Genomic DNA, 27,754 nt, shown 5'->3' on the forward strand with positions numbered 1-27,754 from the left:
GCGCGGCCGCCCCCGCGCCTGCGCGCCGCCATTTTGCAGAGGGACGCGGTCCCTTCAAAACCGCTGCGCGGCAGAGCCCGGAGGAGCGGCCGCTGTGGGGTGGGGACGGGCTAGCACACCCTCATGGCGTGGCGGAGGGGCTGTGCTGCTTTACGCGCTTCTTTTCCCCGCTCTGGCTGCTTCTTGTGAGGGAGAGGGGGTCGGGGGGGCCCGCCGCGGCCGGGCCTCCCCGTGCGGGCCCGCCCTGCCTCTCCCGGGGGGTTGTGTGGGGACGGGGCCCCGGGAGGTCTCTGGGCGGTCGCGCTGCCCTCGGGCCGGTGCCTAGCCCGGCCCCTCGGCCTTCTCGGGAAAACCACTTCGGCCTTGGAAGAGCTGGTCCCCACTGTGCCTCTTTCATACAAATCCTTACGCTGCTATTGCATGATGAGCCTCGTACGTGTGTGATATGGGCTATAACAAAGTTATTCATCTTTTTTTCCTTGTTACAGCACCTGTTTCCAGGTTTTTCAAATGCTATTTTACCTACAGGGGTGAAATGAAGTGTTAGGTTTCTTTCAGTGACCTTGACCATCCTGATTATGGCATTTGGAACAAGCCTGCACTTCCAACTCTTTAATTTACAGTTTTGGGGGTTATAAAGGCAGCTTGGATTGGGTTGACTAAATTCCATAGATAGGATGATTCTAAGCGCTCACATGTGGCTTGTAAAATTCTTTTGCTCTGTGTACCCATTCTGGTTATAAAAAAAATATCTGCAAGGGTAATGGCTTCCTACTTTTGCTACATCGAGTTGTTTAGTTTTTTGTACTATCTAAGCTAATTTTACTTCTGGTTTTTTGTCCATGAACAATACTCATTTGTGCTGGTTCTGAAATCAAGTAGTGATACTTCTGTGTGTCTTTGCTGAATTGTGTGTTTGGTGACAAATGTCAGCAATTCTTATGTGAAATCCTGTTCTTGCAAAAGCAGTGTACTGAGGTTCCTCTAGAACTAGTGAGGAGCTGGATTTTTGTGCTCTTGTTATATTTCTTTTTTTTCCCCACTACTAAAGTTTCAATATACAAGAAGTTTTCCCTATTGTTATCTTTTTTTCCAGAGTCTTTATTTTCTGCCTTTTACTTTTCTAGGGGTGGCACATATATATGGCAAACTTATTTGAAAAGCAGCAAGTTGAATAGCTAAATAGTAATTTTTAGGACAATAAGAAAATTGCATAACAAAAGTAAAAAATCCTAGATACGTTACAGTTTATCAGAAGACGTTTCAGTGCAGATGATCACTTGTGGTTTTGTTTCTTTTTCCGTTTAGATTGATTAAAAAGATGAGTGAAGATTCTAATAGAAACCTGGATAAAAACCATGACAAGCTCAATAAAAGAATGCAGTATCTGCTCTCCTGATTCAACAATATCGTCTCTTTTAACAAGCTGTAGCATTGACAGCAATAACCCATGCTCGGACAGTTTGATTCACTACAAGGACAAGTTTTACAGCTCTGCATCTGAGGCTCTGGAAGCTTATATTGACGACTTTGAGCTAAGTCTCACATCTTCAGAAATAAGCACTGGAAAAATCTGCATATGTCAAAGCACGCCCAAAAAAGTTGAGTTTTCAAAGCATAATGCCAAAGAAAAACAAGGTATGTCCTCTGCAAATATGTCTTTTAATAAGTTTTGGTGTTTGTTGTTGGGTTTGGTTTTGTTTTGTTTTGTTTTCATTGCCAGTGGTATTGCACCTCCTTGTCTCACACCAGGTGTGTTTTACTGAAGGAATATTCCCTGCACAGCTGCTTGCAAGTCTTTATGGTATAGTAAATGATGCTTGGTCATGGCTAGCAATATTTGTCATTCTCTGTAATGCATTTTTCGTAAATGCTTGGTGGATTGGTGAAAATTCATGACCGTGCTCATAGATGCAATAATAAATTCCAGAGTATGGAATAGAAATTGTATTTTCTATATGTGAATATATGCTAAAGACAGTGTAAATCATTGCTTAAACCTGAGTCTCGAAAAAAAATCTGTTTCCTTTCCAGAGTAAGTAACATCAGAATCTAATTAATTGAATGGGTTCCCTTAAACACTGCTTTGTCTTAGAACAAAATTTGCCCCTTACCCATTGATTTTTATGGAATGTACTTTTGGGTCTGATGTCTAACCCGACGGGGTAATGTATATGGGTTTGACTTGGCTTTTGTCATTATTGGTTAGCTTGAACAAATAAATACTTAATTGATTGCATGAATGTTGATGTGAAGATCTAGAGTAGACAACTGTGCCTGAGCTAATTTATACTGCAAATGCTTTGTCCATTACATCTAAATTAACAAAGTCCTAAGTACAGGCAAACTTTGTACCTGACAAAGGATGCTTGCCTGGGTTGCATTGGCATGGACAGTTCTGGTAGCATATTGTATTTTTTAGGGCTTTTTTTTCTTAGCCATAGCCTATGACCTTCCTCTAGCTTCACACCTTTCCTTTCTTTCTCTTATCAAGACAGCTGGCTTTTAGCTGTGTTTAGTTTTCAGTTTATATTTTTCTAATACAAACCGTCTTCTATTTAAGTTTAACTGACTTCCCAAACAAAAATAAGTATTCTGATTATCGCTTAAAAATGAGAAACTGTTCTATGAAAGATGTCATCTACTCATATTTTACTTTGAAATTTCTCTGTTGCTGTTCTTTGCAGAAGTCTCATTAGCTCCACTCACGTATTAGCTAGTCCGTCTGTGTGTTTTGTATGTTGTAATAGTCTGCAATATAGAGATTTCACTTACTGATATTACGGTGAAAGTGAGAAAAAAATAACTTCCAGGTACTAGCTGAGGAAAACCTATTTTTGTGAATCAAAGTGCTTCATAGTTTCAGTTAAAAAAAAAAAAAAAAGGATTTAATGCTATAATTCTTCCCTGAAAAACTGCCAAGTCGAATCTTATAGAGCATGTAAGTTTCTCTAAAATCACAAAATGGGTCTATAGGCCCATTAGCGGGCTACTTGCCTTGCAAGCTGTTGCTTTTAGCCATCTCTTTCTCTAGTAAATGTGCTCGATTTTTCAACATGGGGAAGTCATCCCTAACGTTACTGTGCGGAGGAAGTGTTGCTACTAGGACTGAAATACTAAGGACGCATCTGCAAAATATACAATTCTAAATGTGCAACTAAAAATGGACTGTAGAATGTTGAAATCTTGTTTCTCTTAAATAAAGAAAATACTCTGTGTACTATGAAAGAAGGGCTGACTCTTGACTGGTAAGGTTTTTATCCAGATTCTGATTAGAAACGGAACCAATCTTGCAAGAACTGTAATTCAGTACGCCTGGTAAAGTATGTATTTCAGCTTTAAATTATGACTTCATGTTAGATCTTACAAATGTTATCATGTATGCTTGAATTTTAGCAATTCATGTAAAATATCTCTGTTTTTCAGCATTGGATGATTTTAATCAGCACGTAGGATTGGGTTCTCTTGCTTCACCCTGTAGAAGGCAGACTGAGTGTGACCCAGACTCGATTAGTCTTGCGACGGATGATCTGTTAGCATTTCCAGCAGATGGGTCGCTGCCCTTTGTCCAGCGTAGTCTTGTCAAATCAAGGCATCAAAGTAGCGAGAGGAACAGGCGGTCGCTTAAAACCTCTTTCTGCCCTTGCCAAACCTCATCACCCAATACTGAAGGTGGTTTCAGTCTCCAGAAGAATGGGAAAGCTGTCGCTCACCAGAATCCACACAGAGACTTCAGCAGAAAGCAATGCAGCGTGTATACATCTGATAGGTACGGTTCTGTCTCCTCTAAAGGAAGTTCGAGAGCCTTGTGTTTTGAAGAGCCCTCTAACACTTTTCCTGTTAAGAATTATCCACGGTGGCTTACCAGTCAGAAGTCTGACTTAAGCGTATCAGGAATAAGTAGCATTCCTAATTCTCGCTACCCAGTCTGGCTTAAGAGTTACAACCTTTTTCCTGATTCAGCTAAAGAAAGTGATGGTCAGAATTTTAATGTACAAGGCACAGCTTCCTCTTCACAAACTTTTGAGATCCTGAAAAAAAGACACTCTGTAGATAAAGACAGTTCTCATTTTTTTGAACAAAACGGTTGCCTGGATCTGAGAGGTGATAACAAAGTAGAAGAAAGTTACAGCTATGACAATCCAGATGCGTGCTTCCAATTCGATAACTTCTTTTCAGGACACACCAAAAAGCCATTCACAGGTAACTGTCTTTCATATAATTTGTTTGTTTGTTTGTTTTTTAATTTTGAGGGTATGTGTCTAAAGATGTACATTTTTTAAACCAACCCTCTCTAGCCATGTTAGTCTGACTGCACTGTACGGTAGATTTAGTCATGTCTATCTTTTGTCAAAGGACTCAAAGCACTTACTAGTAGTTGACCAAGTTAAACAGCTTTTATACTGTAAGTTTTCATATATAAATCAATATTTAAGCATTCCTTTTACAGCAAAGTATTTATTAGAGTGGCATATTTAGTACCTTACTGCAAGATAATGACAGTAATTCCATGAATATTTTAATAGAATTTCAAGCATTAAACTAAATTACATGAAGTGTAACCTTGGGAGAGAGAGATTCCTAAACATAGTGTAAATGAACCTGTCAAACTGGTAAGAAATATCATTTGGTGTGCAGTGTTTTTCTCTACTTTACACATTCAGCAGGAAATATTTGTAGCCTGTATACTTGGGTTATCCAGTGCCTTCAGTTTATGTAAAGAGTTTCCTTGGGAATCTCTCACGTAGCCACGCTTTGCAGCAGGCCATCGCTCTTCAGAAGCAGGGAGGTCCCCCCATGGCAAAGCACCATCTTTGTATTACAAAATATCGACAAGATTTGCTTTGATATGAGAGATGAACATTTCAAAGTGTTAATTACCTTCACTTCTGTCTTAAGTTTATTCATTTAAAAAGAAAAATATTTTTTCTTTGTTATGCAAAGCATAAATGTTGATCTCTCCCTTTTTCCGAGAGGTTATACACAAAAAACTAAGTTATGGTGGTGTTTATGTTGTGAATTCAAACTGACAAAATGCCAGATATGCAAATGTCTCTAAATACCTTTCTAATGTGTGTGCATGATGAATTTTAAATACAGGGTTATATCTTTTTTTTTTACGCACAATTTTACCAATCGTGAACTGGCTAGGCATAACAAAAATATATGAGAATGTGTCTGTCACTTTGAGTGCTTATCTCAACCTGGTTTTAAATGTGAGTCTTGTATCTGATTGTGTATGTTCGCATGATTTCTCTCCCAGGTGTCTGTAAAAGCAGCTACTAGAAAAATAATAAGAAAATTAACCTAATAACTTACAGTATTAATGAGTAATATTTAACATTGGATTGTGGATTAATATTTATTATATTTTCTATAGCATGAAAGCAGATTAAAAACGTTAAATAATCTTGAATGCTGCCTATAATACTTGTTCCACATAAGTTAGGAAAAGAAACGCTTGACTACTTTAAATGCTCTCCTGGCTGGAACCTTGCCAATCCCATTTGATACTGGTGATGTGCATGCCATACTGCTATACCAAGATAACCAAAGGAGTTGTGTTGGGGCTGTACTCTCTATAAAATATTGCCAGTGCTAATTCGTCTGTAGTAATTTTCTTCGAGTATTATATAAAATTAAAAGTAATGTGGAAATAACGCCTTTGAAAAGAGTTGGACACATTGCGTCCTTATTTTTTAGAAGACCAGCTTGAGCTGCTTACCTTGAAGGCTGGCAAAGGTCCGGAGAGTTCAACTGAAGATTTGTCAAATAATCTGGAAAACGATGGCAGTCCTTCTACAACAGATATACTAGGAGCAGAAAGATCATGGGAAAACGCTCCAGGTGCTTTGTAAGTAAACATGTAGTCTGGAATAATGCGTTCATGAAAATGCATAATGTACTTCATTGCTTTTGTGTATAGATTATAAGTAATGGTGATGTGGCATGTACATAAAGAAAGGATTTACTATTAGATTTCTTGCGTAGTGCTAAATGTTTGATATTTTGAGGTCAGGATATTGGCGCACTGCTTTCCCGTTTTTCATTGACTTGCAAAGAGTGCTATCAATATTACTTCTTGCTGCCTTGTAATAATATTTCTTGTATATCATTGACATGCAAAGATATGTATTTCAAGAGAAAAATTATTTAATGGAACTTAAATTGAGAGATTTAATGGTTTATGGAAAAACAAGTTAATAGTGGGAAGTCCATATTTTTAAAAAAAAGCGGTGTGGCCTTGGGAAGTTTTGGAGCAGTCTTGTAAGTGAAATTTCAGTTGTTCAGGGACTGAAAGGTTCTTCCACAGGATCAAAGAATAATAAAAATCAATACTAGCATTTCCTACGGTTTTTAAGAAGCAGCTAGGTGTATGTGGTTCTGGGTGTTGTCTGTCCGTTTCCCTTTACTCTAGAAGATTTTGAACTGTTGGTTAATTTTAGCAGCATTTAACAGGTGAGTAAAAGTTTCAAACTGCACGTGATAATAGAAAGGGTACTGTTCATGCTCCTGTTGAGAGGCTAATAATCTGGTCTCCTGCTAGCCACCGGAATACCCACATAGGAGAACATCACAGGGGAAATCAGGCTTCATTAGTATCTGTTTCTACTAGCTTTGAATTAAAATACCTTAGAGACTGTAGAAGAATTAGAGGTCAGTAAGCAGAAGGTAACTATTTTTCTTTAGATGTTGAATATTAATGGTGGAGTACCAGATGCAGGAAAAACATCCATGTGTAATAAATTATAGCGAAGAAGGCCTTATCTTGCCTTTTTTATTCAGTCGATTTTTGTGGCTCCCCAGGTTTTGATTATGCTGGCAAAACTGGAAAAAATAGGCGTTTCTCTCACACAGACACCAAAGTGCTGACAGGACCACCAGTGTCCCCTTGGCATTGCATTGACGCAATATATCTGGTTTCATCCTAATGACTCTATCCTAATACAATTCTTTTAATTTGTAAACCTGTTGTTATTCTCCATTGCATGTTTAACGTTGGTTTAGCAAACCACCAGTGCCTGTGTGCTGTGAGGACGTGGAGAATGCTCTACCATTCCCCAAGGCAGATATCATACATAAGTTCTTGGAAGACTGTTTAAATGACAAAAATCAGGTCAGTAAAATTGAGTATGTATTTCTGACAGCGCCCCAAATATGTAAGGCTGGTAAATATTAGAAGGGGGAATACCTGTGAATCGGTTTTTCTTCTTCTGTAATATATAAAGTAGAAAGTCTAACTGCAGTAGTTTTAGTCATATTTGAGCCTGATGAATTGATACACTTATTAAATCCTCTAATCTAACCCTTGGTCACAATTAGGATTAAGAAAGCATCTAACTATAAAATGCTTTGCTTAGTAATAGCTTGACTTTTACACTCCCTGTGTTTTGTTTAACTAATAATTTTCCTGCCTCCAGTAAAGGAAGAAATTTTTTTGTTACTGATATATTAAATACTACTAATTTCCTAGCCTGGCTGCTGTACTGTTGTGTATGAGTCAAGTTCAAGAGGTAAGTTAAGTCATATACTACTTATGATTTATGCTGTTGCACTGGAATTGGATCATGGATTGAATATACTCTTTTGATTATTCATTGGTTTATTCCCATTCTTGCATATTAATCACCTTCTTGGCAGTCTCACTATTGTTCAGTCTTTCATTTTGATTATATGAACCCTTTATCCCTTTCTCAGCTAGGGAGATGAGCGCCGAGCCCAGTATTCTAGTTGAAAGGCATACTACTAATTTACGTACTGGCCTGTTTCCTTTACTTTCTGCCCTATTGTCCTTGAATCTTAATCGCTCTAAGATTCTGTTTTCCCATTTTGTAGTAAACAGAGCATTACCCTTTAAGTTTTTCCACTGTGAGACCTACTTCTGTTTCCCTAAGGAGTTAATTGACACCAAACCTAACGGTGTGCATGAGTAATTCAGATTATTCTGTCTGATAAATGGTGCTTTACTGTGTTTCATCCTGCATGCTTCCCGTTCTCTTGGTTCTGCTAGATCATCAGACATTTCTAGACATAAGTATTTCTAGATTATGCACAAATTTTTGTCACCTTGAGTTAATTGGCTTTTTTGATCCTAGAATGAGCAGATATCATATAGCTGCTAATTATATGAATAAATAAGTTTATCATTAAGGAAGCTTATTTGCTCTGTCAGTTAGGAAATGCTGAAACATGTTCCAGCACTGCTGTCATAGCAATACAAGGACTGACAGTCTTAATATTCTTAAATTATTTTACACAAGCCAGGGCCGAGGCCTTTCTGTGTTGCTTCACATCTTCCTAACAACGTATGTATTTACAGCGATTTCCCTGACCATACGGTGGCACAAATGAAGATGAACCAGCGTAGCATCATACACGCACAATTTATAAATAGACCTTTAAAGATTAGGTAGAGGGAAACACTCATAGAAATTAGCCTTTAACTTGTTTCAGGGAAACTTCAAAAGTTGTTTGTTTTGTCTTATTTGCACTGCAGTACACTGTAAGATCAACACATTCTTTGCCTTTTGGTTTAGGAAAATAATTTTGCTGGAGGTCATCATCACAGGCCCTTTGAAGCTTTGAAGCTAATGTTGTTTAAACTTCAAGCAATTCAGGGAAATGTACGCCAGAATGAAACTGCTGAGCAAAAGGAAGAGTTTGAAAAAGTGAGTAGTCCGTGTCTGTACGTTGTATCTTGTCAAAATCGAGGTGCTGTGTACATTTCTGAGAAAAATTCAGTTCTTTTATAGAAGACTTGGTTTCCAGTCATCTTAGAGCACTGCCAGCGGATTCAATCCAGTTTGCATCAGGAGCGGATGCTCAAGGCTGCTGTGCCCTAAATCTCCTGTGTCTTGTTGCTGCTGTTCCAAACTGGAAGCTCTGCTGCCTTAGGCTGCAGTCTCTCCCGTTTGCAGGGGCACTGTGCGGCGGGTGGCCTCAGCCAGCTGCGGAAAGCAGTGCTCCTGCACCAGGAGATGGCGATGTTTCAGGCAATCCTGCCTCAAAAGAACAGGCTGCCTCTCCTCCGCTGCTCTCACAATAGCTGTGTTCTGGAAAAGTTGTCTTCTGATAATACCCCCGTTAATTCTGGGCTGTCAGGGGCATGTACCAAATTTTAGAAAAGCCAGGCATTCTCAAATGCTCTATCCTTGCCTCCTTTGGCATCAGTGAGTTGGTATTTTGTGGCACTTCTGTTTCAAAATGATTTAATAGACTTTGTTATCACTTTTTACCTTTTTCATACTGTTGCTTGCACACAGTTCTTAAACCTTATGTCCTATATTCAGTAGCGAATAAAACTCATTCTATACGAGAATATATGTGGACAGGAGCACAGTCAATGGATCAAGAGAAATGATTTTTCCCCTCTGTATCCCCCAGCACTTATTAGACCACATCTATATCACTGCATCCAGCTTTAGGGCCCTCACTTCAGGAGAGAGACATCAATAAGCTGGTGGAGGGGCACCTAGGTGATTGGGGGCTACAGCACATGTTTATGGGGGGGAGCTGGGAGAACTGGGCTTGTTCAGGCTGGAGAAGTAGTAGTTTTGGGGGACCTGATGATAGAAGTCTTCCTGCACCTAGGAGCAGGGCATCAAGAAGATGGAGCCGGGGTCTTCATAGTGGTGCATGGCAGAAGAATGAGAAACAGGCATAAATTGAAACAGGAGTTTCACACTGGCCATTGGGGGAAACTTTTTAACCCTGAAGACAGCCAAGCACTGGAACAAGTTGTTCAAGAGAGGTGGTGCGGTCTCCGTCCTTGGAGGTTTTCAAGATTTGACTGGCTAATGCCCTGAGCAACTGCTGTAATCTCGTAGCTGCCTCTGCTTTGAGCAGGAGCCCACCTCCTGAGGTCCCTTCCAGCCTGAATTACCTTCTGATGCTATAAAGCTGTTGGCAATACTTTCCAATGCAACGTGCTACAAAAATTCCGTGTTTTCTGTCATGTTCAGCTACTTTTCCTTCCTTCAGTTAACAAATTTTTTGGTTTTTTTTTTTCAAGCTTTCTGAAAAAGCAGAGGCTGAATTAAAACTGTGTGACAGTGAGATAATCCCTCTTACTAATTCTATTCGGAAGTAAGTGACCATTGATTTTGCTGACTTTTCACTGTTTTCAGAAAGTGCAGAAAAGGAATGATAAATTAGCTGAGAGTTGTCATGTGATCTGAAAACTCTGTTAGGAATAAGCCAGTAGTGAATAATTAAAAACATGGCAGTTCATGGAGCAGAGAAATATCTAGTCAAGGGTTGCAGAGATTTACTCTGTAAATAAACACTTGTATTTCATCTCTATCAACAGATTAATTATTGCTACACATAGATGGACTTCAGACTTTTCCAAGTCTGATTATTTTGTAACATGGGACAAAATATTTTCTTACTACTTTTCACTACAGTGGAGAAAATAATTGCTAGAAAATGTATTTCATTAATTACATCAACAGAGTCCTATGAAGAGTTACAAGTGACCAAAGAAATAATAAGTTTGAGGAAAGGCAGAATGGAAAACAGTTTTATTATGTAGAACGTTTGTTTCAACAAAACTCAGTGTTGCCGAATAGTTTTGTACTGTAATGTAAAATTAAGACTTTTTAATTTTAAAAAATACAGTAACTTTCAGTATTGATATGCTGTTTTATAACATAATGTTTTGCAGTGTTTAATATCCTGTGTGAAATGCCCATGCTGTAAGAATTTAATCGAAACTGTGTGTGCGCGCCTGTCTTTGAGAAGACGTATTTCAAATTTCGGTTCTGAAAAGTGTTTTATCGTTTTTAAAAAAAACTTAGGGTATTTTATAATCTCTAAAACAGCATAAGTGGAACAGTTAGAGATGTAAACTGTATATAATACCATTCAAACTGTTAAGCTCTTTGTAAGAAATCAACATCGTTTTGTGTTAAATGTATAATAACAATATGTACGCTGTTGTTAAAGTCTTCATTTTTCCTTATCTAGGGCTTTACACCATTTGTCACGTCTTAAAAGTCTTGTTGAAGAGAACAGTAACCAACAAGAGCAGACCGATGATCATGAAGATGAACAAGAAAAAATGATCTGTGAAGCCGATATCTAAGAATATTTTAATATTGTGTAATTTAAATAATTTGTCAGCCTGACCAGTGGTCAAAATTTTTTTGAAAGCTGAACCAGTGCACGTTCTTAAAAATGTTGTATTCAGTATTTCTGTACATAGTCATTCTTTTCATTAATTACTTCAAAGCTTAATTGAGTATTAGTGCTTCCAGTAGGATCTAACAATATGTGACAAGAGATACCGCTTCTTAAAGAATATTTCATTCAAATAATGTGAACATTTTCATGGAAGAATCTCTGGGTGTTTATAAAAATTCGCAAGAAACTTAACTATTTGGCCAGTTCTAGCCATCGCTTCCTTACAGGGCCTGTTAGGAGCAGGGGGAGCTCAATATCATGTGTAAAGTTAAGCAGTAAGGTTTAGCAATAGTATAATTACATAATATTTTCCGTGCTGTTCTTTCTAACAGGACTTGAGTTGATGTAATTCTCTGTGCCTTGTTCCCTGACCACAAACTTGCCAAATCTATTGTCTCAAAAAGCGTCTGAAGTCTCTTTGAATCGTTTCGCCTCCTAGTAAAGCCTGGCTCTTTGGGGAGAGGAGGCACAGGTTTAGAGGCATCCTCTGTGGGAGCACAGACTGCTGAACTGATCCAACAGCGGGTTGTCGCTGTTACTGGGAAGTCCTAATCTCCCTGCCATTTTCCTTGGCTTTGTTCTTAGCTTTAGAGCATATAAACTCCTTCAGTGGGCCTAAATAGGCAGAGAAGTAATAGAATATTTTTTTATTTGCAGCATAATTGAATAAAATAGCTCATGAAAGCCACTGCTAGGCACTGGAGCTTGTGCAGGGGGGAGAGGAATAGGACTTACCCCATTTGGCAGCAGCAAATTGAGAGACAAAAGCTGTAAGTAGTAATTTGAGTTGTGGAGTGAAATATATTGACAGAACGTTTTGAGAGGAGCCTTTTGTACCTCTTCTGAGCCTTATATAATGCATTTTATGCTGTCAGTAAACAAAATACGTACGGCGACATGCCTTTCTAGTGAACTGTTTCCTTTTACTCGGAGCATAGGTACACATGAGAAAGCAGGTACCTAAGCGTGTACCGATTCTGAGAAATTAAATAGAAACCAGAAGAAAAAGTAGAAGGAAGACTAGCTACGTATTTCTCCCATCTTCCTGTTAGGAATTAGTAAGTAGAGAGATAGTAAATTGTTTCATTTTATGACTGTCATGGCATCATGAGAACACAGGGAGATCATAAGTAATACGTAATAATGTATTTCAGACAGATTTTATTGGCCTTTATCAACTGCTGAGAAGCTAGATCTGAAGTCAGAGTACAACAAATGAAATTACTCCTCTAGAAAACTTTCTTGTAGAAGCTTTTATAAAGCATTATATGAATGTACAAACCAACTAGTACTGCAGGTATAACTTGTTTAAGGCAGTATCTGTTTGCCAGAGGTCATTTTATCAAAGGAATTCAGATGTGCAAGGAAAGATGAGGTTTTTTCCTGACGTCGCACGTGGATCACAATGAATTTGCTCTACTTTTGCCCTACGCTGGAGGCCGTGCGTAGGTAGTTACGCATAATATGCGTGTATGCTGCATTGTTTGAGCTAGTACACCTCAGACTCTCAGCACAACTAGTGCGGCACTGCCTAAGCTATCCTAGCTCTCCTGTTTCTGAAGGGTATTCTGTCTATAGAGCTCACAGGAGAAAGGTGGATTTATTCATCCAGGTGTACAGATACTCCTTGGGGTGCTGGTAGCACAGGCAAGGTGGATGCAACGCAAGACTTGGTGCCCTGAGCCCTGATACTCCCCTTGTACCCTGCTTGCAGGGGTGCACGGGACAAATGTAAAGCACCCCCTGCTCCCTCAGAACTTCTTTTGATGTTAGGGCAGAGTTTCTTTGCTATTTAGAAAGTCTTTTTCATTAATTCCCCCTTGGAGAATCCTCGTACCTATCCGTATTTGTGAGATTCCTCATTCTTCGGCGTTTTTTTTATTAGCCTCCAGACATTTCTCCTTTATCAGTTTAATGTACTTTTGATGGAGAATTTCCGTACAACTTTTGGGGGGTTTTATGGCACACAGACCTGGGTAACAACTAAAAGTATTGTTGACGTTATTGAATGTTCATATTCACTAACTTCATATTGGCCAGGTATGAAAGGCTTTGATCATGGATAAGGTCCGCTGCGTGAGGTACTATACTGCACAAAATAAAAGTACCTGAAGCATATGAAACTAAGCAACACGAGTAACACTTTCTAGTTGTAAACAATAGAAATTCAAATAAGACTAGAATAAAAAAAAAAAACCAATAAAACCCCATTAGTCACTAAGTGGAGACAACTGGTTTCACATAAAATTATATTTATTTAAATGCTATCAAGATTTTCATGGCCTTTAAAGAGGGATTCGATCCCTTATAGATCAATAGAAAAAAGTAACTTTTTGGTTGTATACACTGGTCAGTTCTTGCAATTGTAGCCAGAATTTAGTTTGCTTCTAAGTTCGAATAAAGAAGTTGCCACTCAGGAGAAATAACGGAATACGTAAATCAAATACTAAACAAAAGTAATTGCCATATCCAAGCTGTCAGTGACATTCTTGTCCTTGAGGCTAGATCAGAGAAAAGGAATGTTACTGAACTCCAGTCTTCTGTAGTGGCAGTGGGAAAAACAAAAAGGCAGTGAGAGACCAGGATTTAGAGGAAATACTAAAATAAAATAGCAGGACTAGATAGAAGGAGAGTCACTGTCAGCAAGTTACAAGAACTGTTTGCTAAGGATGTGCACAAGTATTTGTGATCCTATGTATTTGCATATACAGGAAATCTTTTCTGAGGAGGGCACTTCCTGAATTACGGGGTATATATATCAGTAAAACGGAGCTGAGGAAGTAAAGGCTTTGATGAAGACAAGTATTGTGCTCTTCCATCTTGTGAAGATCCTATCTGTGGTAAGAGTGTGCCTCGGCATGGTGGGAGGAAAATAGGTGGGATTTTTGTCTCGGGGCTTTTTGCCCTTTCAAGGCTTAACGAGAGAGTCCATTGCGATGCTGGTCTTGCCATGGAATGACTGTAGGCTACAGTTATCTTTTCCTCTCTAACAGTCCATCTGCATTAGCAAATCTCTCTGCATCCCTGTATTCTGAGGACATGGTTTAGTGATGGACTCGGCAGCGATAGGTTAACGGTTGGACTCAATGATCTTAAGGGTCTTTTCCAACCTTAATGACTCTATGATTCTATGATTCACACTGATACAAAAAGGTGCTGATATAGGAACACTTAAATTCAGGCTCCGGGTATCATGACGACTAACAGTGCTGCCAGCAGAGCGTTAATTTGGCTAGAGTTTATACCTGTTTTAGTCTGAAAAGGAGGATCTGAAAAACTGCAAGCCCCACAGTCACTCATTATCAACCTATTCATTCTTTTTCTACGTAACTCTGACACTGCCAGAGCAGTTGTATTTGTTTTCCACAAGATGCTTAAGGATTCTCATATATACCTAAGTATCTGGAATTGTGAAACCTTTGAAAATCATATCTTTTCTTTCTTGTTGACCATGGATTCTGTGATCTACCGTGGGTTTTAATTTTTGTGTCCTTACTCAAAATATTTGGTCAACTTTACAGTTGGCAGGTCTCTCACTGTGCAGAGAGAATTCCTGTTCAAAGGGAAATGAGAAGAACTTCTCATTAATTTTAATTGACCTGATCCTGCTGTTGCCAATTTGAACGGCTGAGCTTTCACAGCTCTTCCAGAACAGAAAAGAAAGGACTGCTGAGGAGAGATGGGCTCTATCTCATAAGGAAAAACAAGCGCTTCTTTAAGTTTAGGCTTACCAACTTAGGAAGGAAGGCTTTAAACTAGAATTAATGGGTGCTGATGGCAAAAGAATGGAAGTGCTATCAGCGGAAAGGTGACCAGAGGCATAATAACGGCGGATAAAGGGTTGCTATAAAAAGGATTGAAGCCATATGGAAAACAGGATAGTGAATACATCTGCTTAACATTTAGGATGTCTAACCTAGTGCAGGCTGTATGGCAAGTAAATGGAAGAATGTACAAGGTTCTATGCAAAGTTGTGATTTAGGCAGCATAAATGTTGACTTGGTGGGATATTTCATGTTGTAATAATACAGAAAAAAAGTGGCGGTGGCTCCTGAAGAAAAGGGGAGGGAAGAAACGTTTCTCTATGAATATTTACCTTTGTATTGAAGTCTAGAATACAGAGGGAGATAAAGTATCTTTATGATAATAAAAGGAGAAAAATGCTGTTACGTTGAGGACCTACCATTAAGACCACCGAACCAAGAAGGATAAGATGGAAAGAACATTTTTGCAAACAACTGACAGCATACTTCGCCTTGAGGAGATACTAGTTAGCCAAATATTTGTTGGAAAAAATAAATTGAATAGAGTATCTGGGGTGTTTTTAGACTAGAATGATATCAGGTTTTGATACAGAAAGTGGAGGTTAATACGAGAATTTTCTTACAAGGTTTTCAAGCTTTTTAGAATGGAAAAAAGGAAGAATAGAAAAAAGCAGCTACAAGAAATTCAAGGATCTCTTTGCAAAATCCTATGAAAAAGGTCTAGGAAAAAGGTGCTCAGGAGTTTGGCAGTTCATAAAAATACGTATATTTAAGATATAGTTGCAGGATATCCTCATATGGAACAGTGAAAATAAATGTAATATGTCTTGGAGTCCTCAATGGTCTTCAAGAAGAAAGCATAGCGGAAATAGCTAGAATCGTCCCTAAAGATGAGTCATCTTGGACTTTTGTGCTTTTTGGAAAGTCCAAAGCACAAAAATGACAGACAAGGAGGAAGAGCTGTCGAAGATAATAAAATAACCCAAAAGTTCCTTATTGCTTATGACAGTAAACAATAAGTCCCTTACTGATATGAGGAGGACCAAGGAAAATTTTGTAAGTTTATAATTATGATGTAATAAATGATATCAGTGAAGGTATAACGTTTACTTAAAATGTCAATGGCAACAGGCAGTGAATAAAACTCAGATTACGACAGGGAAAATGTGATTGATAGCTCTGACGCAAGCTACCTGTGTTCAGTGGACGACGCCTACCAGCATTAACATGAAGCTCTTGGAGAAATGGCTGACGCTATCTTTGAGTTATCAGAAATCTGAACTCCGTGCAGTCCCATAAGGGTCTAGAAATGGGACTAGCAAAGTTACTTTTAACAAAAAGTCAGCTAAATGATGCCAGAGAATTATAGGGCAATAAGCTTAAACCTCAGTTTCCTAGAAGTACCTAATCAAACATGGAATATATCAAGGAAATGAGGAGGGGGAAAAAAAAAGAGAGAGAAGTCATGACAAACACTGTGTATTGCACAAACCTCGTCTCCTTTTTATGACTGGGTAGCAACATTTAACACTTGTGTGCCTCAAAACAAGGACTCATAGTCTATATTAAATTATTTTTAGGGAAGTATAAAGATGGGTGGAAAACAGTGCTTGGAGAGCAGTTAACAATGAATCATAGAATCGTGAAGGTTGGAAAAGACCCTTAAGATCATCGAGTCCAACCATTAACCTGTCACTGCCAAGCCCACCACTAAACCCTGTCCTCGAGCACCACGTCTATCTGTCCCTTAAATACCTCCAGGGATGGAGACTCAACCACTTCCCTGGGCAGCCTGTTCCAATGCTTGACCACCCTTTCGGTGAAGAAGTTTTTCCTAATACCCAATCTAAACCTCCCCTGGCGCAGCTTGAGGCCGTTCCCTCTTGTCCTATCACTTGTTACTAGGGAGAAGAGACCGACCCCCACCTCGCTACAACCTCCTTTCAGGTAGTTGTAGAGAGCAATAAGGTCTCCCCTCAGCCTCCTCTTCTCCAGACTAAACAACCCCAGATGAAGTCTATTGCTATTCTTTATTTTCATAATGCGGTGGAGTTAGAGAAGATCCAGAGGAGGGTGACTGAAATGATCATGGAGGTGGAAGAGCTGCCTACTAGGGAGAGACTAAAAAGGCTGGGACCTTCAGCTTGGAGAGGGGAACGTGGGTATGCCGTTGCTCAAATCCCACGATACAGAAACGTAGGAGGCCTTAAAGGAGTTCATAAATCTGTTTAGGACTGAGAAGTGCTCTTCGTTTTAACCTGCAAGCAGGAAACTTAGGAGGTCGGGGAGTATCATCAGGTTTAGAAAAGACTTCATCTAAGTCACGGAGTTTTCCCTTTAGATTTCATTCTATTAAAGAGGATATTTCCCCTAGCATCTCTCATCCAACAGTTACGCGTACTTGGAAAGTATGAAAGGTGTAAGCTGGAAAGAGTAGCCAGGCTCTGCCCTCCCTTATCGTTTCCTAAAGTCCTGCCGGAGAAGAACCACCGGGCTGGATGTACTGTTGGTCTCCCAAAGCAGGGCACGTCCATTGCAGAAGGGTAAAATGGAACGGTTCTGTTGCAGCAGGAATGATTTAGGCTTGTGAAAACCTTTTTAACAATAATATGTAAGCAGGGAAATGGGTTGCCAGAGAAGTTCTGGAACCTCAACCGTTTTTGTGGTTGTAAAAGTAGGTTACACAACCAGCCAAAACTGTAATTTGAATATATTAGGTCGTTAGCATAGGTAAAGGAACTAGATGCCCTCTGCTTTTTTTGTCCCCAAGTATTTGATGGTTCAGACTCTATCTCGTTGTCATGTTGTGTCGTAGGGTTCATGTGATACGTGAATAACGTTAAATCTGAATGTGGAAATTGTCAGGCCTCCCTCTTGCAGTTTAGTGAAGAAGAGTTTGTTGTATTGCATCACATTTCTGCACAATGGTACTGCACTAAATGCCATTCGTGTTACTATGCAGAAGAAGATGAGTCACTTCCCTGGACTCTGTAACGTAACTGAGCACGTATCAGAATTAACATTCTTCTCTTTCAATGTTTTTCTTGTCTTCTGTGGACTAATCTATTTCAGCTTTACTAAATGGATAACCAGGCATTTGAAATGCACGGAGAGAGCATACAAAGTTCTTCGAAAGGAAAAGAGTGGCCAAAGAAAGAGGTACCATTTTCTTTTACGGTGTTATCAACACATTATTAACAGAGTCAGTCTGAAGATTAAACCCTTATTTTGTAATATGACCTAATCCTATGCTATTAAGAAGGTCCGGAAGAAAAGCAAAGCTGTAAAGGGCTACAGTTGCTAAGGTCCTAAAATGCGTAGTTCCGTGTGCACTAGCTAGGATCTGAACTGTGAGACATAATTCCCTGGCCCCACTTAAGTTAATAGCTAAATTCTTTATCCCATAACTATTGGACAAAGTAATTATCTTTGGAGGATTCCCCATCGATTTTAACAGAAAGAGCTACTTAAAAGCTCATCTTGTGGTAATGTTTAGTATCTCTTAGATTTAGTACTCTTAGAGTACTGTTTCATCTTTTTTTTTTTTTTTTGCCCTTGAGAAAAGTAATTCTCAGTAATTTTCCCATTAAAGTTTTTCCTTCTTGGGATTTGAATTAACTTCGTGCAATAAGAGTTGACGCGTCGCTCATCAGCCGTTACAGTTGTTTGCACTCAGCACAGTGCTGCTTCTTGGCTATCAATACACCAAGGCTAGTGGTTTCCTCACAACATAACTCACTCCACACAGTTGTGCTGAGGTAGAACCGTCTGTACTTGATATTATTATGCAATATGTACAGCATTCTTTCGACTTTAAAAATAATTATTGAATTGGTGCCACTGCTGTGAAACTGCTGTAAGTGAAAGTCCTTCAGATCTGGAAAATGGGGATTTCGAATGCATTTAACTATAAAGCCTTGTTCTCTGATGAGACTCTGTGGTCTGAATACTACTGCTGTGGTATTTAATTGAACACAAGCTTTAAAAAGGGAGTCATTTAACCTGAAGAAAAGATTATAAAGAAAAGAGTAGGGTGATAGTTTGAGCACTTCTCTGCTGGCAAGAGAAATGTATTTGTAAAGAGCTTTTGCCAAATAGATTGATGAAAAAAGGTCATTTTGTTAAAATCAGCAAGTAATCTTCAATTTTTTTTCATTTTTGATTGTCTGGCTTCAGAAATCAACATTCACAGCTCATTTTCAGGCACTCACTGTCTGAAAAATCAGGCTTTTAAAGGTAGATCAAGCTGTGCACCCAGAATCGGTAGAGAGTTTTAAAATTTGGGCCAGAGGATGCAGTTTCTATTCATCTGAAGCTGCAACTTCAGCAGCAAAAACGATTCTGGGACAGGAACCACTGAACATCCTCACCAAGGTGGTGCTTCATGGTGCCAGGAGGGCCTTGGCCTTCTATAAAGAACTTGTGTGCTTCTGCGTGCCCAGCTGCGTCTCCCCTTCACCCCCTTCCAGAGGCCTGGATGTACACAAAGGACATTTTCAGTAAAGAAATGATGCCCGGAGCAGTTAGTACGGACAAAATTTCCCCATTCTGGCTGGTCTTCTCTGCTGCCAGGGAGCTGAGCCATGTGAGATAAGGCAGAGGCAGCGTTTCTGCCCCAGAGATGAAGGTTTGCCATGAGTTGATGCTCCAGGTCTTCAGTGGTTCGTGCTATAGGTTAGAAACAGCAATGAACAAAATCTTTAAGCGTTTGTAAGACCCTAGGAAGACGTGCTTTGACTTGATGAAATAATGAAAGGACAGCAACAATCTGATCATATGCTCTATAAGGTTTCCCTGTACTGGGCTCAGTAATTTGGCTACACCTGTGTTTCTGAAAGGCATACTGTTTTGATTACAAAAGAACTATCACAAACTTTCTCCCGTGTGTTAGATCTAAGAAAGCTTTCTTTTTTGTTTGGGGGGGCTTTTTATTAATTTCAGGAAAGAAAGGGCAGCTGGTCCCTAATGAAAGTCTTTCTAGTTTGCCTGTTGGCCTGTGTTATCACCACCGCAATAGGAGTGCTCGCCCTCTCCTTGGTCTATGTAAAGAACAGCGCCTTTATGAAAGAGACGGCTGTTAAAGATGATGGTGCATCTTCCCCAAAACCAGATGAAAAAAGCGTGGATATCAAATTCCAGTTCCTGAATCATCTGGGGAAATCAAAGGTAAATTGTTCATCTTGTGCAATAATATTCTAGCATCATATATAGAAGTTTAATGAATTAATTTCACCTAACTATTTTTTAAGCATTAGGTGATCAGTCTAAACCGGTTATCCAAGCTCCTTTTATAATCCATGGGGAGAGACACAAACTTCCTGACAGCATTTCGCTCCAATTCGTAACAGATGTTGGAAGTGGTATAGATCTCTGGAGTGCCTCTTGGAGAGCTAAATAATTGCTCCAACAAATTAGGCTTGCAAGACAAGGCAACCATTTTATGTGTGATTCTGAAGTTACAGAGTATGAAATTCTGAGAAACGAAACCAGAAAGATCAAGTTTTAATGTAAGCTGAGTAGCACGCTAACCTTTTCGGTCTTAGGACTGGATCCAAACAAACTGTTATGCGGCAAGAAAAAATGAACTCCGTGGTCTTGTTTCAGTGAGCTAAAATGAATTAATTGACAATGTAACGAAGCCCTAGGAATTATGTAGTTTTTGTTTAGGTGTATTTTGATATTTATAGAAATGTATCCTTTGAGCAAACTCTAAAGACATACTCCATCTTCTAAATATATCTTTATATAAAAAATAATTCCTGATGAACTTTTGCTTTTCAGCAAAAGAAGGAAAAGGATAGATTAGATAGTAGGGCACTTTAAACTGACAACAGCCATTCTGGTACTTTTTGATGTTAGATTTAACTATGTAATTCCTTTTCAAACAAAAAATGTTTTTAAGAAGGCAAGCAAAAGTGTTTAAGAGGAGAGAAACCCTTTTAATATGTCCTTCCTCAGTGCAAGATGATTCTTTCAAGTACCAAACATGTTCTAGAGGCAGTACAAATATTGGGAAAGGAAGAGCTTCAGGTGCAAATAGTTTGCAACTGTAGAAATTCAAGAAGATGTCTTACTCAGGAAATGTTCTAAATGGTTTGAATCTAAAAGTTTAAGCATATCTGTAACTGATTTCCCAAATCAAAGTCCAGAATGACATAAAAAGAGGAGGAGCAGATAATTTTGTTCTTGATATCACTATTTCTCTCTCGTTTGTAGAAACAATACTATTGCATCACGACATGAAAAAGTATATAAATGATTGCGAAAAATGACTAAAGTACATACAGAGAGACTCCTCAGTGAGAAAAGGAATAGGTCCTTCCAGTATTGCCCAGACCAAGAATTTTCTGAAATATTTTTGGATTGTTTGGTCACCACTGTCCACAATTAATACAATTCTCCACTCTCACTAACTTTACAGGTACATAACTACCCAGGTGGTGAAATTCAGTGGGCAAGATTCAGGAAGGATGTAAACGAATATCAAAGTGATGAAGAAATGGAATTTGGAAAAAGTATCAATACCCATCGCTCCAAAATGACTTTTGGAACCTTACGGATCAAGAGCAAAGGGCTTCGGGCTCCCCACTGGCATTTTAATGCCAATGAACACGGCTACCTGCTACAGGTATTATCTGATTATTCCAGCTTTCCCAATTGGTTTCGCAGTTTAAAGCATCATGTATATATAGAAGATGTAAAAGAAAATTACATATACATTATATACAAATATTAACAGGTAATAAAAGCAGAATGACCGTTGACTGATGTATGACATTAGTTTTCTTGCTTGAAATAACATTTTCAAATGGAGATGCTTGAAAAAGGCTGTTTAGTGATGTTACTTGCAAGAGGACCAAACACCTGTAGCTTCCAATGAAGCATAAAAAATGAGGTCAGGGGAGTCTTTGGATACCTGAAAGTTACAGAATTTTATGTACTTATCCAAGCGTTTACTATGATTAAAGTAATTATATTACAGAGCCATCATAGAATCACAGAGATGAAGGACTGCTAAGGTTCTTAAGAAAGCCTCTGGCTCCATCCCCTGTATTGATGCGGGATAAGAATACTTCAAGCATATCTGACAGTTTTGTTCAGTTATTAAAAATCTTCAACAAAGGAGCTATTACAAAATCAAAAAATAGTTGTCTCCCATGTTTCATCACACAAACCATTAGAAAGTTTGTGCTGGTAGGCAAACTCCATTTTTGTTTAATGCAAAAAAAAAAAAAATCCTAATGTCTCCTTGTTTATCTCCATTGGCCGTAGAGACCCTCAGATCGTCTTTCTTTCTCACAACTTTTTATACATGGGAGACTGTTTTGTTCCCATAAAGTCTTCTCTTTCCTAGACCAAATACCCCGCCCTTTCCACCCCCCCAATAAATCTTCTTTGAAAAGGTTTGCCCTATCTCACCTGAGCATCAAATTTCAAATCCGTAAAAGTAAAGAAAATAAAAGAGAGAAATAGAAACTCACCGTGAGGAATTCAAGGTAGCATATTAATTTGAAAACAAAATTATCTTTCTTTGGAAGCGTAGATACTTAGATATATCTTAATCATTAATTTATTTCTAAGAATAATTATTCATGTTTTGATCAGCATAGAACTGAACAGCTCCAGCTGGATAGGGGATCATCCTTGGAGTACAGCATTCCACAAACACCTGGTCCTCTCTTCAGCAGTTTTTGGTCAAAGATGACTCCTTCATAGCTGTTCACAGCCTCTTTAATAAGAAATGGTTTGAGTATGAGCAACATGTATTTGTCATGTGTTCCTTAAACCTTCTAAAATATTGTCACTTAAAGTGCTATTCTGGATTTACGCTCACAAAGGCTTGTTAGAGAGTGCATCAGGATCTGCTTTCTCCTAACAGTCTTCAGGTTATTTGAATTACTGACTTGCCACATATGGATTAAATGAGAAAACTTTCATTAGGATCGTTAAGTTCTGATTATGTTACAGGGTACTGCCTGGATTGGAGTAATTGGTGCGGATGACAGCGTGGTTACCACATACAACGTCACGGCTGGTCAAGTGATCTTCTTCCCTAGAAACACTGTGCATTGGATAAAGAACGTAGGATCAGAAGACTGTGTGTTCTTGCTGTTTTTTACAACACATGAAGAACTTCAGACCTTGGATGTAGATGACGCATTTTTCTCTACCCCAGAGGATATAGCAGCTAGAGCATTAAAGGTCTGTATGGTAGGATAGCCAGCCTCTCTGTAGTCTTCTACACATTAACATGGCAGTCCAAGCTCTATATTTCTTGGAGAGGATCCTCCCTACCTCAGCTCTTCTCTCTAGGCCCGTCAGTGTGGAAGGATGTACACACGTCCTTTGCGTAACACTGTGCCACCCTCTGTGGTCCTTTATAGGCCAGGAGAAATAAATGATGATGCTCTCTCCAAGAAACTTTTTCTCCTCCGCTCTTCGCATTTATCCCCAGTTCATGGAGGATCCTCCATATTTCCAAGGGTGGAAGGGAAAAGAACATAGTGAAGCTCAAAGCTAATTTCCCAAGAGACCCTTGATGAACTCTGTGGAATGAGAAGATCTCAGAGGAAACTATAGATAAGTCCATCTTGTTAAAATGGGTCTTATTTGAGCTGACTAGTTGGCAATGTCCCACAAGCAAGAATACGGCCACTGAGTTTCTGCTGAGTCTGAGGAATTTGCGTGTTCAAACCACAGAACTGTGATAGACCTTCCCACCCTGAAACAGTTTGATGGGAGACGGATCGAGTTTCCCTTCTGCTCCAAATCTCTGTGGTAACGGAGAAGGAACGGCAGAGCAAAGGAGAAAAATAGAGTATTGACAGGGCGAGGCCATTAAAGAGATGAGGTGTGTCCACAAGGCAGAATTTGTCTACCACCAGGTACTAAGGTGGGACATTCCATGAAGTGAATTTTTAATTCCGATTCTAGGATTCTAACTTAATATGCATTGTGTCCCGCAGCCACAAGGTGGAGTTAACTTCATCAGAACATTCAAGAAACAAGCAGAAGATCAAGCAGTTAACCTCCCACCAAACTTAGATGAGCTTGTACAAAATGCCACCTATGTGCAGTCTCCGGACCACCTCGTATGGCAGTACTTCTACAATCTCAAAGGTATGCATCTAAGAACTTCGTCTGTACGAGCTCTCTGTTTCTAGAGGGGGAGAGGAGGGGATCTGTAATCGATTCACTGAAACAGGAGTTTAAAAGTATCTAGAGAAATCATAAGAATTGAAGGAGATAAAATGAAAAATATATTGGTACTACATCTAATTACTGCCCTTTGAAGATGTATAACCCGATTCTTATCTCAAAGTAGTTTTCCCTTTTGATTTTAATGTTTCTATCTGCAACAGTAGATAGGAGAGCAGAATGCCAGTAAGCAGCAGGGCATGAACTAAATACTTCCCAGCTCAAGGTTCTCTCCTAATCTATGTAACCAGGACTGGCGTGTTCCCTGCTACAGTTAAGTTAAGCAATAACCTAAACCTGAACTTTTCATTCAGAAATTAAAATCGAATAGGCCAGGAAGCCCTGCAGCAGATTAGCTGGAGAGTGACTGGTGCTGAGCTTCCCAGAATATCCCACGTTTGCATATGAAACGTCAATGAATAAACACCTTAACATAAACCTAATTATGTCCTCCCTTTTCTTTTACAAATGAAACTTCATAAATGGCATCAAAGCACATTCACCGTTCGGTTTATCAACAATTACATTAAACACCCCTCTGTACAGCCTGGATCTAGTGATTATCAGTGAGCACCTAATAAACATAGATGGCAAAACTTAATTCCAAGCAGCATAGTCTATTTAAAAAGCTATAAATGGCAAATATAGGTCCAGAGCTTCACACACAGCTGATGGAGGTCGTGAGAAATAGATGTGTGACAAAAATCTTTGCACTTGGATGAAAAAGTTCTTCTGCATTGACAGTACTTTACAAAATATTCTGACGCACAATCAGTGCCGTAAAGGTTAACATGAATTAATATACTGAAAGTTAGCATGTTCTTTAAGTGTATTGTTATTGATAGCAATTTGGGATGGAAAAAATCTAGTCGGGGTTTTTCATTGTGATTATCTGACTAGAGAAAAATGCAGTAGAGGAGATTGCGTAGTGCCTGGTGCATGAAGGATAGGGAAGCTAAACGGGCTTTCTTTAAGAAAATATAAGATTCGAGGCCTCAAGTTTAGGACGGAGTAATGACTTCAAGTTGGCCAATACTCTAACAAGCAATGTTAACCAAACCTCGTTGGAAATGCTCATTTAGCTGTCTTTGTTTTAGGGTCAGCAGAATATCCTTTTCCAGGAGGAATCTTCCAGTGGGCTCGCTACCGCATAAATGGCACTGGGCTAAATGAAACAGAAAAAATTTTTAGTGAGTCACTGAACAAGGTATGTGCTTTCAGCTGGATACTGCAGCTATTTAAACATAAGGAACAATATGCAATTTGTGTGGGTTCCAAACTGCTTTGTCATGTATAACAGGGATATAACAAACTTGGATGGTCGTCTGAACCTTTTTGTTCTGTTTTTCAGCATGAAAATACCCTTACCTTAGCAACTCTCAGGATATTCAGCAATGGACTGGGGCAGCCTCATTTCCACTTCAATGCTAATGAGATGGGTTATGTCATTAGCGGCTGCGGACAGGTAATTCGTTACATCGGTGAGGGATAAGTCAGTGGCATTTTGGCTGTCTAACAATTACAGAGCTAATAACGGATTCCCAGCCCTGATTAATAATATTGCAATTAGTAGTATTACAAAACTTTCAGTGTCCACGCTTTCCTTCTCCGTACAAAATTTTGATCTCAGTTACATTTGTGGAAGCTTGTCTATCAAAGTGGAGTTATACAAAGAGCAGAATTTGTCCGTCTCGTTAAGTTGTTCAGCAAAATCACACATGCTTATGACAGGAATCCCCGCTCTCCTGAATGCTGGGAGTACAAAATAAAAAAGCAATACTTTTAATAATAATAATAATAATAATAATACAGATAAATAGAGAAAATTTAGTGAGTATTAAGATTTAGAGTACAGGATTTTATGGTTTTTGCTCAGTGCAAATTTGAAGTGCCGAGGTAATTGAGATGGAATGATGAGACTCCGTAATGTGAGGACTTACCACGTTCTTACTCAGGAATTTGCCTAGGACCCCTCTGCCTTTTTGGAGTCTCAATGAAAGCAGTGATGCTCCGCCAGCCGATTTCAGTGCGGTGCTGGGACCATCACTGTCTGTCTATCCAATAACAGCACACTGAAAACGGTGGTTGTTGAATATTGCTGCTTTACTTGCAATAGGCTGGAGTTATTCTCTCATCTGGAGTCACCGCCAGGTTCAACATCGACATTGGAGATGTCATATTTTTCCCTGTTGGAACCCAGCATTATATCAAGAGCGTATGTGATGAGGATTTGGTGTTGATTCTAGCCTACAGTACAGGGAACCAGGTGAGAATTCATACGGGCAAGGGGAGTAAAAAAATGGTCAACTTTACATAATTGTATGCTTTTCTCATGCACGCAAGCTTTATGCTTTGGTGTGCACCGTTCAAAAGAAATTCTAAGAATATCTCAAGTACCCTGATAGTGCACATTCCCTTCTGGTGTGAATGGTTGGCGTGCAACCCCTATCAAAACTCTGTAGAAGGAAACGGGAGGTGGGGAAGACAAAGAAAAGGTCCGTGGCAGGGTGTGACATGCTCCGTGTGTGTAAGAGAGATGGAATTCAGATCGCGTTTGTGCACGAGGTACCGCTGGTGTTTAAGAGGCAGTGCTTGTCCTTGAGCGGACCGGGCAGGCTGAGGCTCTTCACAAGCCGAGCCCCCCCAAAAGGGAGAGATCTTCGCAAGCCTTGAACACGTCTATATCCTAGGAGCCAGAGCAAGGGTGTCTATAGCTCAGGTTACACGTACCCAGCGATCTTGATAGCCCAGCGTACCACTTGTCATTAATTATATACTTCTACATTAATTCATTTGCATCTTGGATTTGAGGTGCACTTTAATATTCCATATTGTAAAAATGATCCGGTAGCTATGGTTATTCTTTTAAAAATATTATCTTTTTCTTTATAGCTGGAAACTCTTCGTATGAATGACTACTTCCATGGAACAGCAGATCATATCCTTGCTCAGCTTTTTTTCAAGGAACAGGCTGAGTTTAAGAAGTTCCCAAAGGCTGCCAAAAAAATAGGCAAATAACCTCTTGTAGCAGTTAACGGCTCCAAGAAGTTTTCGTGATCACCATGTTTCTAGCAGTATTTCTTGGTATCTTTCTCGCTATTTATCTGGAGGAGATGTTCAGAAAAAAGAAGACTTTGGGGTTATTAATTATAAAAAGTTAGTTTCTTCTTGTATTTTGTCATGTTTTATTTATAGTGCAATGTAATTTGATTGTAAATTAAAGGAATTTCTACCGTTACAATTGCCGTTTGCTCTGTATGGCATCCATTATCCCACCGTATCTCTTCCCTCGCATTACTGAAGTTTACATTGCTTTTCTGTCACGTAGGCAGCGCTCTTATCTACCAGCGTCTACGCCCAAATACAGCGCGTTTACGCAGCTCGGTCTGTCCCCAAACCAGGTATCGTTGTTCCCCCAGCTGTCCCCAAACCAGCCCTGCATCTAACAGCGACGGCGGGAAGGAGCTCGTCCTACCTTCAGGTCGTATTCGCCTCCCTCCCCTAACTGCCGTCCCCTCAGTGAGGCACGGCGCTCGAATTTAAGACAGCTAACTCCTTTTCCTGCCTTTGCCACCAAACTGCTAGCTGATCGTGAAAGAAACATTTGA

General features: G+C 39.3%; 2 protein-coding genes across 5 annotated transcripts; both read left to right on the forward strand.

Annotated features, from left to right (window-relative positions):
• Positions 1-14: 14 nt before the first annotated feature.
• CUNH18orf54 (chromosome unknown C18orf54 homolog) lies at positions 15-13,965 on the forward strand. Of its 3 annotated transcripts, XM_087772845.1 has the most exons (9): positions 37-432; positions 1,309-1,638; positions 3,427-4,203; positions 5,704-5,854; positions 7,009-7,117; positions 8,538-8,669; positions 10,013-10,086; positions 10,969-11,103; positions 13,896-13,965. In XM_087772845.1, the coding sequence occupies exons 2-8, from the start codon at positions 1,359-1,361 to the stop codon at positions 11,084-11,086; spliced, it is 1,641 nt and encodes a 546-aa protein (XP_087628971.1). In that variant the 5' UTR covers positions 37-432; positions 1,309-1,358; the 3' UTR covers positions 11,087-11,103; positions 13,896-13,965. The 3 variants fall into 3 exon arrangements, with proteins under 3 accessions (XP_087628968.1, XP_087628971.1, XP_087628967.1); XM_087772842.1 differs by lacking the exon at positions 13,896-13,965 and having other exon boundaries at positions 15-99; positions 10,969-11,592; XM_087772841.1 differs by lacking the exon at positions 13,896-13,965 and having other exon boundaries at positions 10,969-11,592.
• Positions 13,966-13,983: 18 nt separating this feature from the next.
• On the forward strand, positions 13,984-27,363 carry DYNAP (dynactin associated protein). 2 transcript variants are annotated; one of them, XM_087772846.1, is made up of 10 exons: positions 13,984-14,024; positions 18,021-18,107; positions 19,890-20,114; positions 21,370-21,576; positions 22,917-23,150; positions 23,915-24,068; positions 25,244-25,353; positions 25,498-25,611; positions 26,263-26,412; positions 27,039-27,363. In XM_087772846.1, the coding sequence occupies exons 2-10, from the start codon at positions 18,030-18,032 to the stop codon at positions 27,162-27,164; spliced, it is 1,398 nt and encodes a 465-aa protein (XP_087628972.1). In that variant the 5' UTR covers positions 13,984-14,024; positions 18,021-18,029; the 3' UTR covers positions 27,165-27,363. The 2 variants fall into 2 exon arrangements, with proteins under 2 accessions (XP_087628972.1, XP_087628973.1); XM_087772847.1 differs by lacking the exon at positions 13,984-14,024 and having other exon boundaries at positions 17,751-18,107.
• Positions 27,364-27,754: the final 391 nt, after the last annotated feature.

Source organism: Nipponia nippon, unplaced genomic scaffold (genome assembly GCF_047370975.1).
Source record: "Nipponia nippon isolate SJK-2023a ecotype South Korea unplaced genomic scaffold, ASM4737097v1 scaffold_37, whole genome shotgun sequence".
Classification (NCBI taxonomy): Eukaryota; Metazoa; Chordata; class Aves; order Pelecaniformes; family Threskiornithidae; genus Nipponia; species Nipponia nippon.

What these genes read in the sequence shown, in the direction of transcription:
- DYNAP (XM_087772846.1), top strand. Translation starts at nt 18,030, where the DNA reads ATGGATAACCAGGCATTTGAAATGCACGGAGAGAGCATACAAAGTTCT. An exon ending in GTACTTCTACAATCTCAAAG is followed by an intron (nt 24,069 to 25,243) that starts GTATGCATCTAA and finishes TCTTTGTTTTAG; the next exon opens with GGTCAGCAGAATATCCTTTT. An exon ending in TTAGTGAGTCACTGAACAAG is followed by an intron (nt 25,354 to 25,497) that starts GTATGTGCTTTC and finishes TCTGTTTTTCAG; the next exon opens with CATGAAAATACCCTTACCTT.
- CUNH18orf54 (XM_087772842.1), top strand. Translation starts at nt 1,359, where the DNA reads ATGACAAGCTCAATAAAAGAATGCAGTATCTGCTCTCCTGATTCAACA. An exon ending in TAATGCCAAAGAAAAACAAG is followed by an intron (nt 1,639 to 3,426) that starts GTATGTCCTCTG and finishes TCTGTTTTTCAG; the next exon opens with CATTGGATGATTTTAATCAG. An exon ending in GTTTAAATGACAAAAATCAG is followed by an intron (nt 7,118 to 8,537) that starts GTCAGTAAAATT and finishes CTTTTGGTTTAG; the next exon opens with GAAAATAATTTTGCTGGAGG.